Source organism: Cricetulus griseus, chromosome 4 (assembly GCF_003668045.3).
Source record: "Cricetulus griseus strain 17A/GY chromosome 4, alternate assembly CriGri-PICRH-1.0, whole genome shotgun sequence".
Taxonomy (NCBI): domain Eukaryota; kingdom Metazoa; phylum Chordata; class Mammalia; order Rodentia; family Cricetidae; genus Cricetulus; species Cricetulus griseus.
Genome location: NC_048597.1, coordinates 157,458,894 through 157,474,870, shown reverse-complemented (window position 1 = coordinate 157,474,870; position 15,977 = coordinate 157,458,894). Strand labels below are relative to the sequence as shown.

General features: G+C 48.1%; 1 protein-coding gene across 1 annotated transcript in view; it reads right to left on the bottom strand.

Annotated features, from left to right (window-relative positions):
* Positions 1 to 404: 404 nt before the first annotated feature.
* Positions 405 to 15,977, bottom strand: part of Dscaml1 (DS cell adhesion molecule like 1) — a 308,468-nt gene continuing 292,895 nt past the window's right edge. Inside the window, exons 19-31 of the mRNA XM_035444387.1 lie at positions 11,868 to 12,021; positions 10,220 to 10,337; positions 9,731 to 9,894; positions 9,364 to 9,462; positions 8,570 to 8,758; positions 7,635 to 7,922; positions 6,575 to 6,730; positions 4,256 to 4,286; positions 3,944 to 4,062; positions 3,529 to 3,681; positions 2,489 to 2,683; positions 1,633 to 1,944; positions 405 to 880 (exon numbers count right to left, since the gene is read on the bottom strand). Of these exons, the coding sequence (XP_035300278.1) occupies positions 405 to 880; positions 1,633 to 1,944; positions 2,489 to 2,683; positions 3,529 to 3,681; positions 3,944 to 4,062; positions 4,256 to 4,286; positions 6,575 to 6,730; positions 7,635 to 7,922; positions 8,570 to 8,758; positions 9,364 to 9,462; positions 9,731 to 9,894; positions 10,220 to 10,337; positions 11,868 to 12,021 (2,454 nt within the window). The remainder of the gene's footprint in view (positions 881 to 1,632; positions 1,945 to 2,488; positions 2,684 to 3,528; positions 3,682 to 3,943; positions 4,063 to 4,255; positions 4,287 to 6,574; positions 6,731 to 7,634; positions 7,923 to 8,569; positions 8,759 to 9,363; positions 9,463 to 9,730; positions 9,895 to 10,219; positions 10,338 to 11,867; positions 12,022 to 15,977) is intronic.

Sequence of the window (15,977 nt, the reverse complement as noted above, 5' to 3'; positions counted from 1 at the left end):
CACCTAGTTTGGGAGGGGGTCAATAGGAGGGCAAAAAAAAAAATTGCTGTCTTTGTGCCTCTGACTCAAAAGAAGGTGAGAGAAATATATAGATATATAGATTGTCGCTGTGTCCCATTCTGCCTATATATGTATATATCTCTCCACACGTATTTCATGGGGTGGAGGATTTGACTTATTTTGTGCCCTGGCTTCATGGAGAAGAAGAAAATAGTTTCATTTGTACAAAAGAGTCCTATGTACAGTGTTCATGACTTGGGGGTTTCTTTTCACGTCTTTTTTTTTTTCTTTTTTCTTTTGTCTGTGAGTTTAATATAAATAATTCAGGAAACAGCCACGTTGGTGTGTCAGGGCTGGAGGTGCAGAGGTCCCAGTGTGGAGCCCTTCTCTTGATGTCCGCAATCCTACACCAGGGTGTAGGATTTGGAATAGGCTCCGGCCCCCTGTTTCTGAGATCGCCCTACCCCTGGGGTGCTCATCTCGAGTAGTGAGTCCCTGGAGCCCCCCATTTTGGTGTGTGGGCCTCCGGCCCTTGGAGGTTCAGTGCTGGGGGCCGGAGGGGCAGCACTAGGGGCAGCAGGAGGCTCACTGGGGGTAGGACCAGGTGCTGGGGGTGCCGTGCCAGCTGGGGGTGCCGGCATGGCCAGAGTCCTCTGAGGTAAGGTGGCCGTGGCGGTGGCAGCAGGGGCCCCTGGATGGGGGAGGCCCAAGGGCTTGCTGGCAGGGTCCAGAGTGAGGTGCCGTGCCTGGGTGTGGTAGGCTCGAGTCAGGTTCCTCATGGAGGCCTCTCGGGGTGGGACCACAGGGCAGGGCTCCCGCCCATCTGCCTTTCGGAAGAAGGCCTCTGACTTGGTGTACAGTGGCAGGTTGCAGTAGTCGCCTGGAATCACAGAGGCAGATGATATCAGAATCAGAAGCCTGGGGACACATTCAGTCCCTCTCTACCCTCACCAGATTAAGGGGATGATCACTCCGTAACGAGCTTCTCCCATGTGTCAGTCACGTATGTGATTTTTAAAATTTTTTAAAATTATTTTTATCTATTTGCATTAGTGTTTTGCCTTTATCTATATCTGAATGAAATTGTTATATACACTGGAACTTGAATTAAAGGTGGTTGTGAGCTGCCATGTGGGTGCTGGGAATTGAACTCAGGTCTTCTGGAAGAGCAGCCAGTGCTCTTAACCTCTGAACCATCTCTTCCAGCCCCTTAATTTTTTTTTTTTTTTTTTTTTTAAGGATTATTTAGGTATAAAATGTTCTGTCTGCATGTATGCCTGCAGGCCAGAAGAGGGCACCAGATCTCATTACAGATGGTTGTGAGCCATCATGTGGATGCTGGGAATTGAACTCAGGACCTCTTGAAGAGCCATGTCTCCAGCTTCTGTGATTTTTTTCTTAATGCAAAGGAGTTATTACACAGATATAAAATTAAGATCAGAGACGTTAAGTGACTTGTTTAAAAACCACAGAAATATGAAGTTGAGTGAGAACATGGTCCTGAGCTGTTCTCAAGTCCTTGCTCTTACGTTATTGTCAGGGAACCAGGGAAGGCTGGCAGGATAAGATCTAGATAGGTTTGTGGTGCTGGGCAGCAGGGGCCAGAGCAGGGGATGTGGGCTGAGCACTCACTCTTGTTGGCTCGGTGAGGGATGGGCACAGCCACGTTCTTGCCCCGGTCAGCGTCTTGGGGCTTGGGTGGAGAGGCGGTGAAGCGGCAGATGCCAGGCTCTGAGGGTGTGCTCATGGATGTCATGCTGTCAGCATTTTCGTTGGTGCCTGTGGTCATCTGGTCCGAGGAGCTGTCCGAGATGAAGCACTCTGTGATCTCAAACTTGGCATGCTGCAGCTGCTCCTCCAGCTTGGCATGCTCGTAGGCCCGGGCCAGCTCCTCATAGGTGGAAGAAGCACTCTCAGTAGACACCATGCTGTTCCGTCCTTTGTCTGGAGACAGGGAAGGGGTGGAGTTGGGAGGAGAGGAGCAGGCTATGGGGTGGGGATGGCACCACCCCTAATTCAAGCAGCCATTTGAAAGCCTGGCCATGAGGGCACCAGCTAAAGACCCCGTTCTCCCCAGGGAAAGTGATAGTGGAGGCATAAGTGAGATCATTGGCTAATGAAGAACATTTTTCAGTCTAAGGAAAAACAACAGCAACAACAACAACAACAACGACAACAAAAACCCAACCAACCCCTGTAATATCAGCTCTTTCTTTAACAAATGTTCAGTGCATCATTTTTTTTCTTAATAATTTTTTGGGAAGATCAAAATAAAATCATGGACCAAGCAAGGTCAAGTGTCCCCTGGGCCCGAACCCTCACCATACAGGGAATCGGTGGATAGCTGGGAAGGCAAGTGATGTGAATGTTAGACAACAGGCTGCTTAGAAAGGAACTGGGAAAAGAAAATGAGCAACAAATGAGGGGAACTGGGGGAGAATGGATGGGATGTAGGCAGGACCCTGAAGATGGAGGTCCTCAGACCCACCTGTGTCTTGGGATAGACTGGCACTGTAGCTGTCACTCTCAGTGACAGTAACACCATGCTGGGAACCCACGGTGCGCCAGTCAGAGGTGAGGGTTCGGGCAGGGGTGGAGGCCTGGCACTTGGTTAAGGTCCACTGGCTTGAGTACCGGTTCCGAGTGCTGTGGGCTGATTTCACATTCTTCCTGGACACTGGGTCTACACAGAGGGAGGCAAGACATAGCATCCTCCAACTGAGGGCACTCAGACACAGGCAGCTGGCACTTAGCACAAAGAGCAGTGGGGAGCAAAGGTAGTGGCAGAAGCAGTCACAGAGGTTCACCTGGGAATGCTGGCCATGCATCCTGACCCCCACTCCTCCCCAGCATGTCCTTATACATGGGATGAATGGGATGCTCTGTTCTGTTTCTTCTAACTGTCATCCCTACATCCTTGATGTAGCCCTTCCTTGTGTCTGGAGTCACTGCTTGTGACAGAAAGCCCTTGGAGAGCATGAAGACCCAACCCTTGCTCCAAATTTCTAAGTAAGGAAATTGAGAGCCATAAAGATAAGGCTAGTAATACCCAAGGTCATTTATAACTAGGATGTCTGCAGGCAAAGCCTCTAGACTCTTAACTCCAGAGTCTTGTCTACTCTTCCATCCCATTCCATTGTATGCATTCTCTTTCTCGCTCTAAAAATGTATGTGTATGTATGTGTTCATATGTGTGTTTCAGAGATTGATGTTTATTGTCATCCACCTGCCTGGTCTTTTGAGATAGGGTCCCTTGCTGAAATTGGAGCTCACCAATTTGGCTAGGCTGGCTGGGCAGTGAGCTCTAGGGATGCACTTGCTTCTGCATCCCAAGGGCTGGCACTACAGATGTGTCCCTGGTTTTTTTTTATATGGGAGATAGGCTTTTGCAGAGGCTCTTTATTAACTAAGCCAGCTCCCCAGCCCTCTTTTTCTTTCTTTCTTTTTAAAAAATCAACTCTACCCCATGCCGAGTGACCCTCCTCCCACCAACTCCCATAGGACTGCCTCTTTGCAGTTAATGCATACTGGTTCCTGGCCGGATGTCTGACATGTCGATGAGGGGTCCTGTGCTCTGGATGAGGGCTGGATGGTGCAAAGAGACACCAGTACAGAAGCTCTGTGGGTTGACTGCTTGGCTGAACTCTGCATCTGTTACAGGGATGGTGGCCTTGTCATCTCCTAGAGGGAGAAAGAAATCACCTGAAGTCCTCCCCAATTTTTTTTTTTGTCTTTATCCCAATGCTGAATGCCAGATCCAGAGAGACCAGCAGCTCTCTGCATTGGAAGGAGAAGAAAGTTGGCCCTTGAGAGGAACTGCAGTGAATTCCAAAGCTGCTGAATGGATGGGGTTACAGCTAGAAACCTGGGTATGGCCATGGGGCTTGCAGTTGTCCTCCATGGGTTGTGGCCTGGAGAAGCACACCTAGAGCAGGTCACTTACCCAGCTGCTTGATGCCCTCCTTGTCCTCGATGAGCAGCTGAACCCTGGGGATGTCAATGTGGAGCCGTGGACCCTGGGGCGGCCCTTTAACAGGGGTGTCAAAGCTTCGATTGTTCTTGCTGTGGAAGAGTGAAAGGAAGTGAGTGTCTCAGGAGCTGAAGAAGCCTGGGGTAAGGGACTTTTCAGACCAAAGGGATGTTAGATACCTCTTTGGGTGGCTCTAATATAGGGGAGCATGGGGATGGGGAAGGGGATGGGGATGGGAGTATCAGCGGGAGGGGAGCAAAGAGAAAGCAGCTAAGTGACACCTACCTTATCAGCATTTCTGCCAAACTCTTTGCATCTGCAAAACAGTAGAGAGATAGCTGGTTGAGAATGGAGTTTGAGCAGGAGAAGTAAAAGAGCCATGTGGATGAAGTGGGGACAGTGTCTAAAATGACTATGGTCTGAGGAGTGGAAGTAGCAGGATAAAGACCCACAAGACAGCAATGATAAGATTCCATTGCTCCCAATTTGGTGTTGGCTTAGCTCTGGCTCCCTTTTCTTAGACTCCCCCGCTCCAACCTAATAGAGAGCTCTTCCTAAAAGAGATGAGGCATCTTCGGTGCTCTGTCTACTTCATGAACCTGCTGTAATTTAAGAAGATTCCATGAAATGCTAGAAACAGACATTAGTAAAGGATCCTCAGCTATCTCTTGGGGGAAGGGGAGAGTGTCGGATGAGGTAGAGGTGGCCAGTGAGAAGCCCTAGATGACTAAACTCTCACACCAGCCAAGAGACTTTACTTCTTCCTCTAGGCCAGTAGTTCTCAACCTTCCTAATGCTGGGAGCCTTTAATAAAGTTCTTCATGTGTGGTGACTTCCCAACCTTAAAATTATTTCATTGTTACTTTATAACTGTAATTTTGCTACTGTTATTAATTATAATGTAAATATCTGATATGCAGGATATCTGATATGTGATCCCAAAGGGGTTGTGATTCACAGGTTGAGATTGCTGCTCTAGGGCATCTGTGCCCCAAAGTCCACGAATGGATTTGAGAGTCCACACTGTATCTCAAAGGGGCCTTGAATCTCACTGGGACTCTTAGGTGATGATACTGGAGGAGAGGGGAGCCAAAGGGTCTATCTAATGTATTAGAGCCCAGAAGCTGAAAATGACCTGTCAAAATGGAGATAGTGGTATGCCTGCATCCAACCATCCATGTACCTAACTGCCCATCTAGCTGTTCGTTCACCCAGCCATAAAAATATTCATCCATCCATCCATCCATCCATCTATCCATCCACCCATCCACTGATCCAACTATCAATGCATCCAACTATTTTTGTTTTTTGAGACACTCACGAATTCTAAGCTGTCCTCAAATTTGAACTCCCTTTGTAGTTGAGGATAATCTCAAATTTCTGATTCTCCTGCTCTAACAGCCCAAGTGCTAGGTTTACTGCTGTATACTATCATACCTAGATTCTGTAGTGCTGAAGATCAAACCCCAGAGTGCATGCATGCCAGGTAAACACTGATCTATATCCCCAGCCCCCATCTAACTATTTAATCATCTACCAACCAACACCAGCTATTGACTCATCTATAAAGCAATGCATTCAACATTCAACCATCTTTCCATTTATATGCCCAACTAGCCACACCATTATGTAACCACCCATTCAACCATTTATATAATTATCCCCGCCACCCAGCTATACTTTTATCCAACTATATGGATGACTATATCATGGGTCAAATCGCTACCTGTTATCCATCAAAATACTCATTCTCCCACCACTAACCCAATCAACCATTTACGTATCCAAACCATCATCAAACCATTTGTCTATCCATTCTTGTATTTATTCATCTACCAACCATATATCAACCATCCATTTAAACATTAAATCATTTATCCAACTATCTAAGCACTCATTCACCCAGATATTCACTGAACTATCTGTTCTTCCATTCCCTCTGGTTCCAAATACCATGGATAGGTTAGTAATTCTCTCTTCTGTGCTGCTGTTGTCCCCTGACTTCTCTCATTAAATAGTGAACTCTATAAGTATATGGATGGCTTGCCCCTTCTTAACCTCTGCATCTCTACCCTTCAACAGTATCTACTTTGCATCATATTCAAATATTTTTCAAGGGACTGAGCAAACATATGAGGAAACTAGTAGGTGCTAGATACTGTACCAGGTACTGGGACAATCAAGAAACACAACATTCATTTATTCAAGACTATGGTGTTAAGTATTGAAAGGGACAATATTCAAAATGTTTTCACATTTGACACAGCATGGAAACTGTCTGGCCAGGAATTGAACAGAGTCCTAGAGAGAGGTATTTGCCAATGATACGGAGCTATTGGCACATGTTAATAACCAATATGGCTTTACCAGAGTGGACCTGCACGAATGTCAGCCCTAGTTGGTGCAGGCACAAAATCCTGGGGCCATAAAAGGAGAAAGATATGTCTAAGGAGACTTAAGAAGGTTTGAGTGGTAGGTCTTCCTTTTAGGGGGACACAGGATCTGGTTTCTTGCCCAGGTTGTTCTGTGGTTCACTGAAGGGTGGCCAGTGTGGCTGGGAGTCACCACCCTCTTTCCCTGAAACCTAATAGAAAAGACCCTCACCTCGGAGCCTCTTCAACCGTTTCTCCTTCCTCTTCTTGCGTACAACAAAGAGCAGGGCCACCCCCAGGGTGGCCAGGATGACAGGGCAGCCGATGGTGAACAACTTCTTCACATCGTCCCCTTCTCCTTGAGCAGACTTGATGGGTGGGATGGTGCCTGAGTGGGGCAGAGAAGAGAATCAAGGGATGCTATGAGCTCAGAGTCCCATGTGTGGGAAAGCCTGCTGATGAGATCTGTTGTTCTTGGTCTCTGATCTCCTGCCTTCCAATGCGTGCCTGCATTTTTTTGGTTATGTTTGTTTGTTTGTTTGTTTGTTTTTGGTGTGTGTGTGTGTGTGTGTGTGTGTGTGTGTGTGTGTGTGTGTGTGTGTGTGTAGTATCCCTGTGAGGTAGAGACACCAGTTAGGTGCTCACCAAATACCATGCTCTTGTCTATATTATCCAGACTTTCTTGCAGCTAGCTTATGGTCACATGACTAGTTGGAACAACAGACTGTAAAAAAGAAGTGATGATTTTTTTCCTTAGCTAGAGCAAAACCCTGGATTTGGTCCCCAATACACATGAACACATACATGCCCCTTCAAGGCAATTAAGAACTAATGTGCCTTTTTTTCTTGGGGAAGGGGCCACATTCAAGATGGTCTAGCTAAAAGGTGGTAGACAATAAACTCTCAGGACTTTATCAGAATAAGAAAATTTTCATTGGGTGGAGCCACCAGGCTCTTGGTATTTGTTACTGTGGAACAAACAGGCTGTCCATCTTGACCAGAGCACTCTGCTAGCAGAGTCCTGAGAGGGCAGGGCCTCAGTTCAATCTTGGCTTAACTCTCCCTCACCATCTCCCTGAAGCAATGGGTGGCAGGAACTCTGTCATCAAATACTTTGATCTGCCTGTTAGGACTGGCCACCAGTAGATGTGCCCACATAGCCACCTGCTACCAATGGCTGGTCCCTCTGTCCTTCTCCTTAGCTCTCTACCCTGGGTTTATTCCTGTCTGTTTCTATTTGTCCATCTCTTTAGAAGCCTCGGGGCTGTCCCATCCCATCCTTTCCAACTCACTGCCGTCGTAGTCCAGGGTGGCAAACTGGGCGGTCTCATTGCCACAGCCAGCGCTGTTGCAAGCCCTCATGCGGAGCTCATACCAGGTGGCCTCTCGAAGTTCTGTCAGAAACACCTCTGTGGAGCTGTTGGCCCGGACACCCTGCCAGGCCCAGGTCCCCTTGGGCCGGTACTCCAGGACAATGGCTGTGATGGGGCAGCCCCCATTGTTCCAGCCCTGCAGGTTAAGCCGAGCATGTGTGGAGTTGATGTGGGTGAAGAGGTGTTGGTCTTTACTGAAGGAGGGTTCTGGGGGACCGGAAGGGGAAAGAGAGGTTAGGGAACCCTAGAAAGAAGAGATCCTTCATCTGTCTGGAAAGGCTTTTCCTGGGGCAGCTGAGACTTGCAACAGGGGTGGCCCAGGAGTGGAGAAGTGAGAGGAAGAAAGACCCTAGGGTGAGGTCCCAGCAGTGATGGCGGGAGGTGGGAAGAAGGAAGAGTGCCAGCCCTCTAGCCCTCCTGGTAAGGAAGTAGGATCTTTCAATCAGTCAATCTTAATCAATGAATCAATAAATTGATTTGACAAGGTCTTAGGCAGCCCAGACTGGCCTCTAGCTCTCTATGTAGACAAAGATAATCTTGAATTTTCTGATTCTCTTGCTTCCACCTCCAAGTGCTGGGATTATAGTTTATGTGGTGCTAGGGGCTGAACTAGGTGGTCAGGCATGCTAGCTACATCCCCCACCCCTAGTCCATATCCGTTTCTTCTGGTGATAATAGTATACCGAGATGCTCTAGTGACAGGAACAAGGTTGAGTCTCCTCATTTTAGCCCCCTAAGCATTTGGCTCCTCTTTCCCCATGATAGCCGTCCTCTGCCCCCTGATGTGGGCTCACCACCCCACCCACCTCCCTCTTGGGCCCTGCTCTTCATCACCACCCCCGACCCGGCCTCACCCCGCCCATGGGTCTTGGCTTCGATGATCTCGCTGATGCGCCCAGAGCCCACACTGTTCTTGGCTGCCAGCTTCACCTTGTACCATGTGCCACACTTGAGGCTGTCTAGCTTGAAGGAGCGCTCGCTGGAGCTGATGAACACATCCTTCCACTCTTCGCTGTTATCCACTGAGTATTGCAGCACAAAGCCTGCAGGAGGGGTTGGCTCAAGTGGGCAAAGCAGAGAAGGGCAGGGCAGCAGAAACCCAGCCTTGGCTCCAGCAGAGGTCATAGGGCTGGGCATATACAAACGAGATGCAAAGCCCGAGACATTCCATTCTAGTGCTGTGTGAGTCTGGGTCCCTCCATAGTTCTAGCATTACGTTTAGAGAGCTGGCAGGCCTAAGACACTGACTGTTCTATGAGGGGCAGGGAGTGTAACCAGCAGTACCCCATTTGGGAAGAGCTGTCTGGAAGTATACTCTTAGCCCCACCTTAGACTATTGAACCCTGAGCTCCTTCTTACAAGATCTCTGCTGAGTCACACATACTCTTGTTTGAGAGGCACTGATGTCATGTTTGTCTGCTTTGAAAGACTGGGAACCTAGGCCTGGAGAGGAAAGCTCTTTAGATGTGCTCCGTTCCCAGATGGATGGGACGGGAGGACTCTCTATGCACCTGGGTACCTCATGTTCTGACTCACCCTCCAGATCTTTCCTGGGGATTATGGGACCAAGTATTAGAAACAAGTGAAGCCCTTCTCTCACCCTGGGACTCTGGAATTTCCCCTCCTCCTGATCCAGACCCCTCCTTACCTCTGATAGAGCTGCCCCCATTGTCCCCTGGAATCCAGGTCAGAGTGATGGAAGAGGCAGAGGTTTTGGAGACAGTGAGGCGGGGCTGGTCCGGGGGAACTGTGAGGGAAAGCCACCAGCTGTCAGTGGAAAAGGTTAATCCCGTGCATGGCAACGATGGAGGTACAGAGGGTGATGATGGGATGGTACTGGCCCTTCCACACGGCTTTCCATCCCTCCTGCCTCCTCTCCTTTTCTACCTTGGTTCCACCAAGCTCTGCCTCCCCAACACCCAGCGTTAGCTTTCTCGGTCATTCAGTCTCTTTAACAGGATGGACTTCCTGTCCCTGTCGCCACTTAAATCACCTGCTTTGCAGCAGAGTCTCACCTTGCACCAGAAGGTTGACGATGATGGTATCGAAGCCACCAGTGTTGGTGGCTGTGCAGGTGTAATAGCCCGAGTCCTCAGCCTTCACAGCGCGAAGCAGCAGTGTGCCATTTGTGTGGATGAGCCGGTGTCCATCCATGGACACGGGGATTGCCGAGTCTTCACTGCCAGACAGGGAGGTGGCATGGGTTATGGCACAAACTCCCTAGTGCTGGGGCCCTCCCCCCAGTGTGGGGGAAAATGGAAGAGGGACAGGAGGAAGCTTGCAGGGGATCTTGGGTTCTTGGGCCTTTGGTCAGCACTTCTCAAGAATTTCCAGTGAGCCCTGTCTCTTCATCCACCCAGGAAGGTTATTGGCCAGAGGTGGGGAGAGGTAAACTCATATGAATAGTGTCATGTGCCCTGTAGGACTGCCATGAGGCAGAGTGATGACCAAACAGCATTGCATTTCTCAGGAGCCATACCACTCCTCCAGGGCCTGTCACATACCTGTCCTTGGTCCACTTGACAGCTGGGGCTGGATCTCCCACTGAATTGCAAGGCAGCCGGACATCCTTCATCCAGGGTGTTGTTACAGTGCCTCCAAATGAGATGATCTTTGCTGGGGCTGTAGGAAGGGGGACATAAGGACCTCTCTGGTTTTTACCCTTCACATTTCCATAGTGCCTTCCCCAGGGCTCCCCACATTTTCAATGCAAGTCAAGGGAGAGTTTTGGATAAACCGGCTGCTTTGGTTGAGGTGGTCCTGTGACAAAGTGAGGCCAGTGTGCCAGAGCACAGGACAAGAACTGACAGGACCTGGGGTCTGCTGGTTTTGGAGGAGATAGAGGGTGACAAGGCCTCCCAGAATTCTGGGCCATCTAGGTATTGATGGTCTTGTAGCAGGGGCAAGGCATACAAGGAGAAGGGCAAGTTGGGTAGGAGAGGCCGCGTGTACATGTGTGTAAGTATGTATTTTTGTGAGTTTTTTTTTATATAAGTGTGGTGGAGGTGTAGTGGTGTTCAGCTGTTCTACCTCATGAGATAGTTGTGTATGTATAGGAATGTACTGTATTTGATGCCTACAGGGGTGGGGTCAGACTTCTGCCAAGAGCTCAGGTCCTAGGACCTTGTCCTGAGAAGATGGCAGGCTCTAAGCTCCTTCCCTTCTGAAGAAGGTGAAATCTGGAGAAAGGGTTGATGGTATCCCGAGGAAAAGGAGGAAGGAAGGTGAGGCTGCTGAGACAGCTCTGTGCAAGGAGCTCTGACTCAGAGCTACAAGGGACAGAGCAGCACAGCACACCTCAACTGTCTTGGATGGCCAGGCCACACAGCTGGATAGAAGGCTGATAGAGCCTGATGGCTGCAAGTGTGAGTCCTTGGCTTACCACACCTCAGTTGGATGCTTGCTGGCTCTGCTTCTGTGGCCAGCAGGGAGGCTTCTCTCATCTCAGGGAGTGGGGCTCGGCCAAGGCAGGCCAGTCCTGGGACCCTGGCCTGGAGAGTCAGGTGAGCTTGGGGTTGACTGGGGAGGGGATGTGGCAGGAGAAAGGGCCGGAGACACTGATAGACTTGAAGCTCACTGATGCTAGTTCTTCTGCCCTTGGGCCAAGACGAGAACAGCCCACAGTTCCACTGTGAGTTCCTACAGACCACTCTTATGTCCAGATCAGAGATGGGAGAGGCCTGCCCTGAGAAGGCCTTGTTCTAGCCCAGAGCCTGCTGGTGGATAAAGGAGTGTTTCTGGTTGCATAATGAGGCTTTCTCTGGAGTCCCAAAAGCCCTGTGGAAGCATCAGTGTACCACATACCCAGAGAAGCCCCTCTTCCAGGAGCTGAGTACTAAGACCAATGTTCTGCTTTGGATGGGGGATGAAGAGGACTCTCTCAAATGGGGGTAGTTTGCTTCGTAAGCCAAGGTGCCTCTGTGAGAGTGGGCCTGACTGTAGCCTGTTGTGTGACTTTTCCAGAGTCAGGGGGCAGCAGAGGTCTATTCTTTGGTGGATGCAGAAGGGAGACCAGAGGCCAGCTCCTCACAAGCTGCAGTCATAGTGCTACCTGTTCTTCCCAAACAGACCCTGTTTGGGAAGAACCAGAATTCTGCAAACAAGCTTCTGGAAGTTTTCTCCCAACCCCTGCCCCAGGCCCAGGTCTCTTACCCTTGCCAGCAGGCTCAATGGTGACCTTCTCACTGCTGTTCCCCCTGCCTGCGGAGGTGACCGCGGCCACCCACAGCAGGTACTGCTGTCCCCGGTTCAGGTGGGCAATCCTGTAGAAGAGCTGTTCAGGACTCGTCTCGTACTCACTGGGAGCCTGTTGGGAGGTGGGAAGCCACACTGTGAAACAGAAGCCAGGCCTTGGCCCCCAGCCTGCCATTGTCCTCGGAGCCTTGGGCTGGAGCCAGGACTCTGTGCAGCATGTTTTTTCCTGGTCTGAGCACGGCAGTGGCCAGCATCTGTGCTGGGCTCGACCCTGGGAGCCGATAGTGCCAGTCCTGCAGTATTTCTGGGTCAACCCCGGTTTACCTCTCTGAGTTCTATAGGCTTTAGCATCATCGGCTACAGGCCAACAGGTATAGGTATTTTGAGTGAATGATGAGGGGCAGTCAGAGAAAGGAGAATGGGGTCCCAAGAAAAGCACGTGCAAAGGAAGGAGTTCTGTGAAGCCAAATGACCGCCTTTGCCTTGTTAGGGCTGCAGTCAGCCCGCAGCCTGACCCCTGCTCAGCCACCTCCCAGTCCTGCCACCTAATTACACTCTTTCCTTCCCAGGAAGGGGTAGAGAGGCAATTTTACTGGGCACACTTTATTAACGATTATTAGTGGTATAGATCACCATATATATTTGTAGGTTACATAAATCTATAACATATTTTTAACCAAATGACAGTTTTGACAAGTTGCCAACAAAACAATATCAGATCCCAGTGGTTTTACCAGTTGCTTTGATGAAAAGATTATGTTGCCTTGGAAACCAGAGGCTCAGATATTGAAATGAATTTGAGAAGGCGCTTTTGATAAGCGCTAGTTTGTAGACCTCCTGTCAGCCTCTTCCCTGGCATCGGCCGGATGGGGCTGACTTTCATTTTATTTTATTTTATGTTTTTTGACCAGCTGCAGGGAATGGGGGAGACGATAGCACTAGGGCCCCTCTGAGATCAGGGCACAAGTCCAAGGAGGGGAAACAGTCCCTGGAACAGATGGGGGCCCTGAGGCCAGAGGGAGCTAGTAATTAGTTATCTCTGCAGTCGTGAGATCTTGCACACAGGCTCTCTTGCACATGGCTGTGTGGATGCACACATGTGCCGAGAGATGGATGTCACCGAGGGACATTCTCCATAGCCAGTGAGAGAGCTGAGGAGCCCAATGACTTGTGACAGGAAAAAAGAAACCTCCTCTTTTTTTTGGACTCAGGTCCTCTGAAGGGAAATGTGTACCCTCATGACAGGCAGAGATCTCTTGGCAGTATCCCTCCTGCCTTCCTGGGGGCTGGGTGTGATGCTCTGTCTAACCTTGAACACAATTCCTGTTGGGAACAAGTGCAGAGACACTCTGAACCCTTGTAAGCTTGGGTATCTGGGGACTGGTGGGGTTCATGCCAGTGCATGACTCTAGGATGGTGCGATGGCTTCTATGCTTGGTGTCCTTACCAAACATGTAACCATGTGGCCAGTTCACTCAGAGACTTAATTCTTTTGCAAATTAGGAATCATACAATCTTGCCTACTCTGGGCTGTGAATCACCCTCAGGCAAAGAGTGCACAATTATTTGAAAATCAGAATACAGTTCCCTGGGCTCACTTTCTGTGGATGTAGAGGTGTGTGTGTGTGTGTGTGTGTGTGTGTGTGTGTGTGTGTGTGTGTGTGTACGTTCCTGCTTGTGGGTGCATGTGCTTGTGTGTTCTTGAGAATACATTTGTGTTTACACAGGGCAGGAAAGTTTGTCGTTCCCTTGGAGATCTTTTGTGTTTATTTGTGCGTGTTTGAGTATGTGCACCTACATGTCTGTGTATTTGTGCATTTGTGTGGGAGTATGTGGGTGTGTGGAGGTCAGAGGCCACTATTTGGCTATTTCTTTTTTTCTCAGAAACTGTTCACATTTTTGTTTGCTTGTGTTTTGTTTTCTTCTCTTCGGTAGAATCTCCCAATGGAACCTGTGCTTCACCATTAGCCTCAGGTGGCTTGTTCTGGAACCCAAGATTCTGCCTGCCTTCACCTCCTCAGTGCTAGAATTGTAGGCACCATGATGGCTGGCTTTTTAGGTGGGTTCTGGGAATTAAACTCATGTTTCTTATGTGAACAGCAAGAACTATTTTATACTCAGAGCCATCTCCTCAAGCCCTCACTTTTGTTTTTAGAGACAGGGTTTCACTCTACAGTACAGACAGTCCTGGAGCCATGATGTAGTCAAAGTAGGCCACGAATTGGTGATGAACTTCCTGCCTCAGCTTCCCCTGATCTAAGAATATAGGTACTGAACCTCCATACCAGAGAAATATCAGTATGCCACCAAGATTCCAGTACCTTCTTTTTAATTTGGACTCCCTACAAATCCCTGGAAATTATTTTAAAACCTTACTGTTATATCTCCTAAATAAGACTTGGTGGATAAGAAATTATAGAAAAAAGGAAACCGAGACAGCAAAAAAAAAAAAAAAAAAAAAGAACAGTAGGCAAACAATTATAAGACTTTCTAATCATAGAGGCAAAAGTCAAAAGTGGAAATGATTGATAAATTCAAATTCTCTAAAAAATATTATCACACATCAAAACAAATTCAAAAGGCATGGATTGATGGCTACTTGTAATAGAAAATGGTTATTGTCGCTAATATGGAAAGAGCACTTACAAATAATTAAGAAAAGGGCAAGCAACCCAAATAGCAAGAATGGACATAGACTTTGAATTGAAAGTGACTCAAATAAAAGGACAATCAATAGGCATTTGCAAATAAACAACCTAACAAGTAATCAAAGAAAGAAAATTTAAAATCAGACAACTATTAAAAATAAAATCCAAGTGGCAAAAATGAAAACAAACCCCACAGAAACTTTGAAATCACTATAGATTAAAAAACCTGGGTGCTCCATGGCACGTGCATATGCCTTCATGTTGCTGGGAAGGAACTTGTAAGCATGGAATATAGAGACTTTGTGGCCTGGGAGCAACATATGTCCCTGAATACTTCATGAAGAAAGTTCGTAGAAGAATTATTTATAAGGGTGAAGTGGAGCAATACTTATAGGCAGGAGGGAGGCCTTGCGAAATAGTGGTCATGCAAAAATGACCACTCAAGACTGTCTTTTGAACATCTGATAGGCTGGAGACAAAGCTTAGCTCGTTTGGTAGGCTGCTTGTGTAGTGTACACAAAGCCTTGGTTCAATCCCTAGCACTGTGCAATGTGTAAATTTCTCTCTCTCTCTCTCTCTCTCTCTCTCTCTCTCTCTCTCTCTCTCTCTCTCTCTCTCTCTCTGTGTGTCACATGCATGCCATCCCAGTACTTGGGAGGTGTGGAGAGATCCAACGTTTTTGTTTTTTGTTTTGAGACAGGGTTTCTCTGTGTAGTCGTGGCTGTTCTATAACTCACTCTGTAGACCAGTCTGGCTTCGAACTTAGAGACCCACCTGCCTCTGCCTCCTGAGTGATGGGACTAAAGACATGGTGGCATCAAAAGTTTAAGATCATCTTTAGAGCCTGGGATACATAAAATCTTGTCATCCGTTCCCCCTAAAAAGTCAAGAAGAAATCCCACAACCACCACAAAATATACAGAAAAGAACCTTCCCAATTTATATTTAAATGATTATGTAATATGTAAAAATTTTATTTTAATATTATATAAAAAACTCCAATTAATGTGCAGATCAAAGACTAGAAGGCTAGGCTCACTGCTGTGTAGCATGCCTGCTGGTTAGCACTTGGGAGGTGGGGGCAGGGAGACCAGGGTGACATAGGGAGTGTGAGGTCAGCCGAGGACTCCATGAGGCCCTGTCTCAAAACCTCCTTCCAAAAACTGGAGGGCTGTTATTAAAATACCATCAGTGCTCATGTTTAGGCAGTGAATACAATAACATATGTTTTTTTAAAATCTTTTTCTGAACTTTGTGGAATTTCTTTATACACACACACACACACACACACACACACACACACACACACACACACGAGTGGTAGGTAACACAGTCATTTGGAGTGTGGACTGTCTGTGCAGAGTGACTTTTAAGAGGTGTTGCCTAGTTGGAGGGAGTTAAGTCATTGGGAGCATGTCCT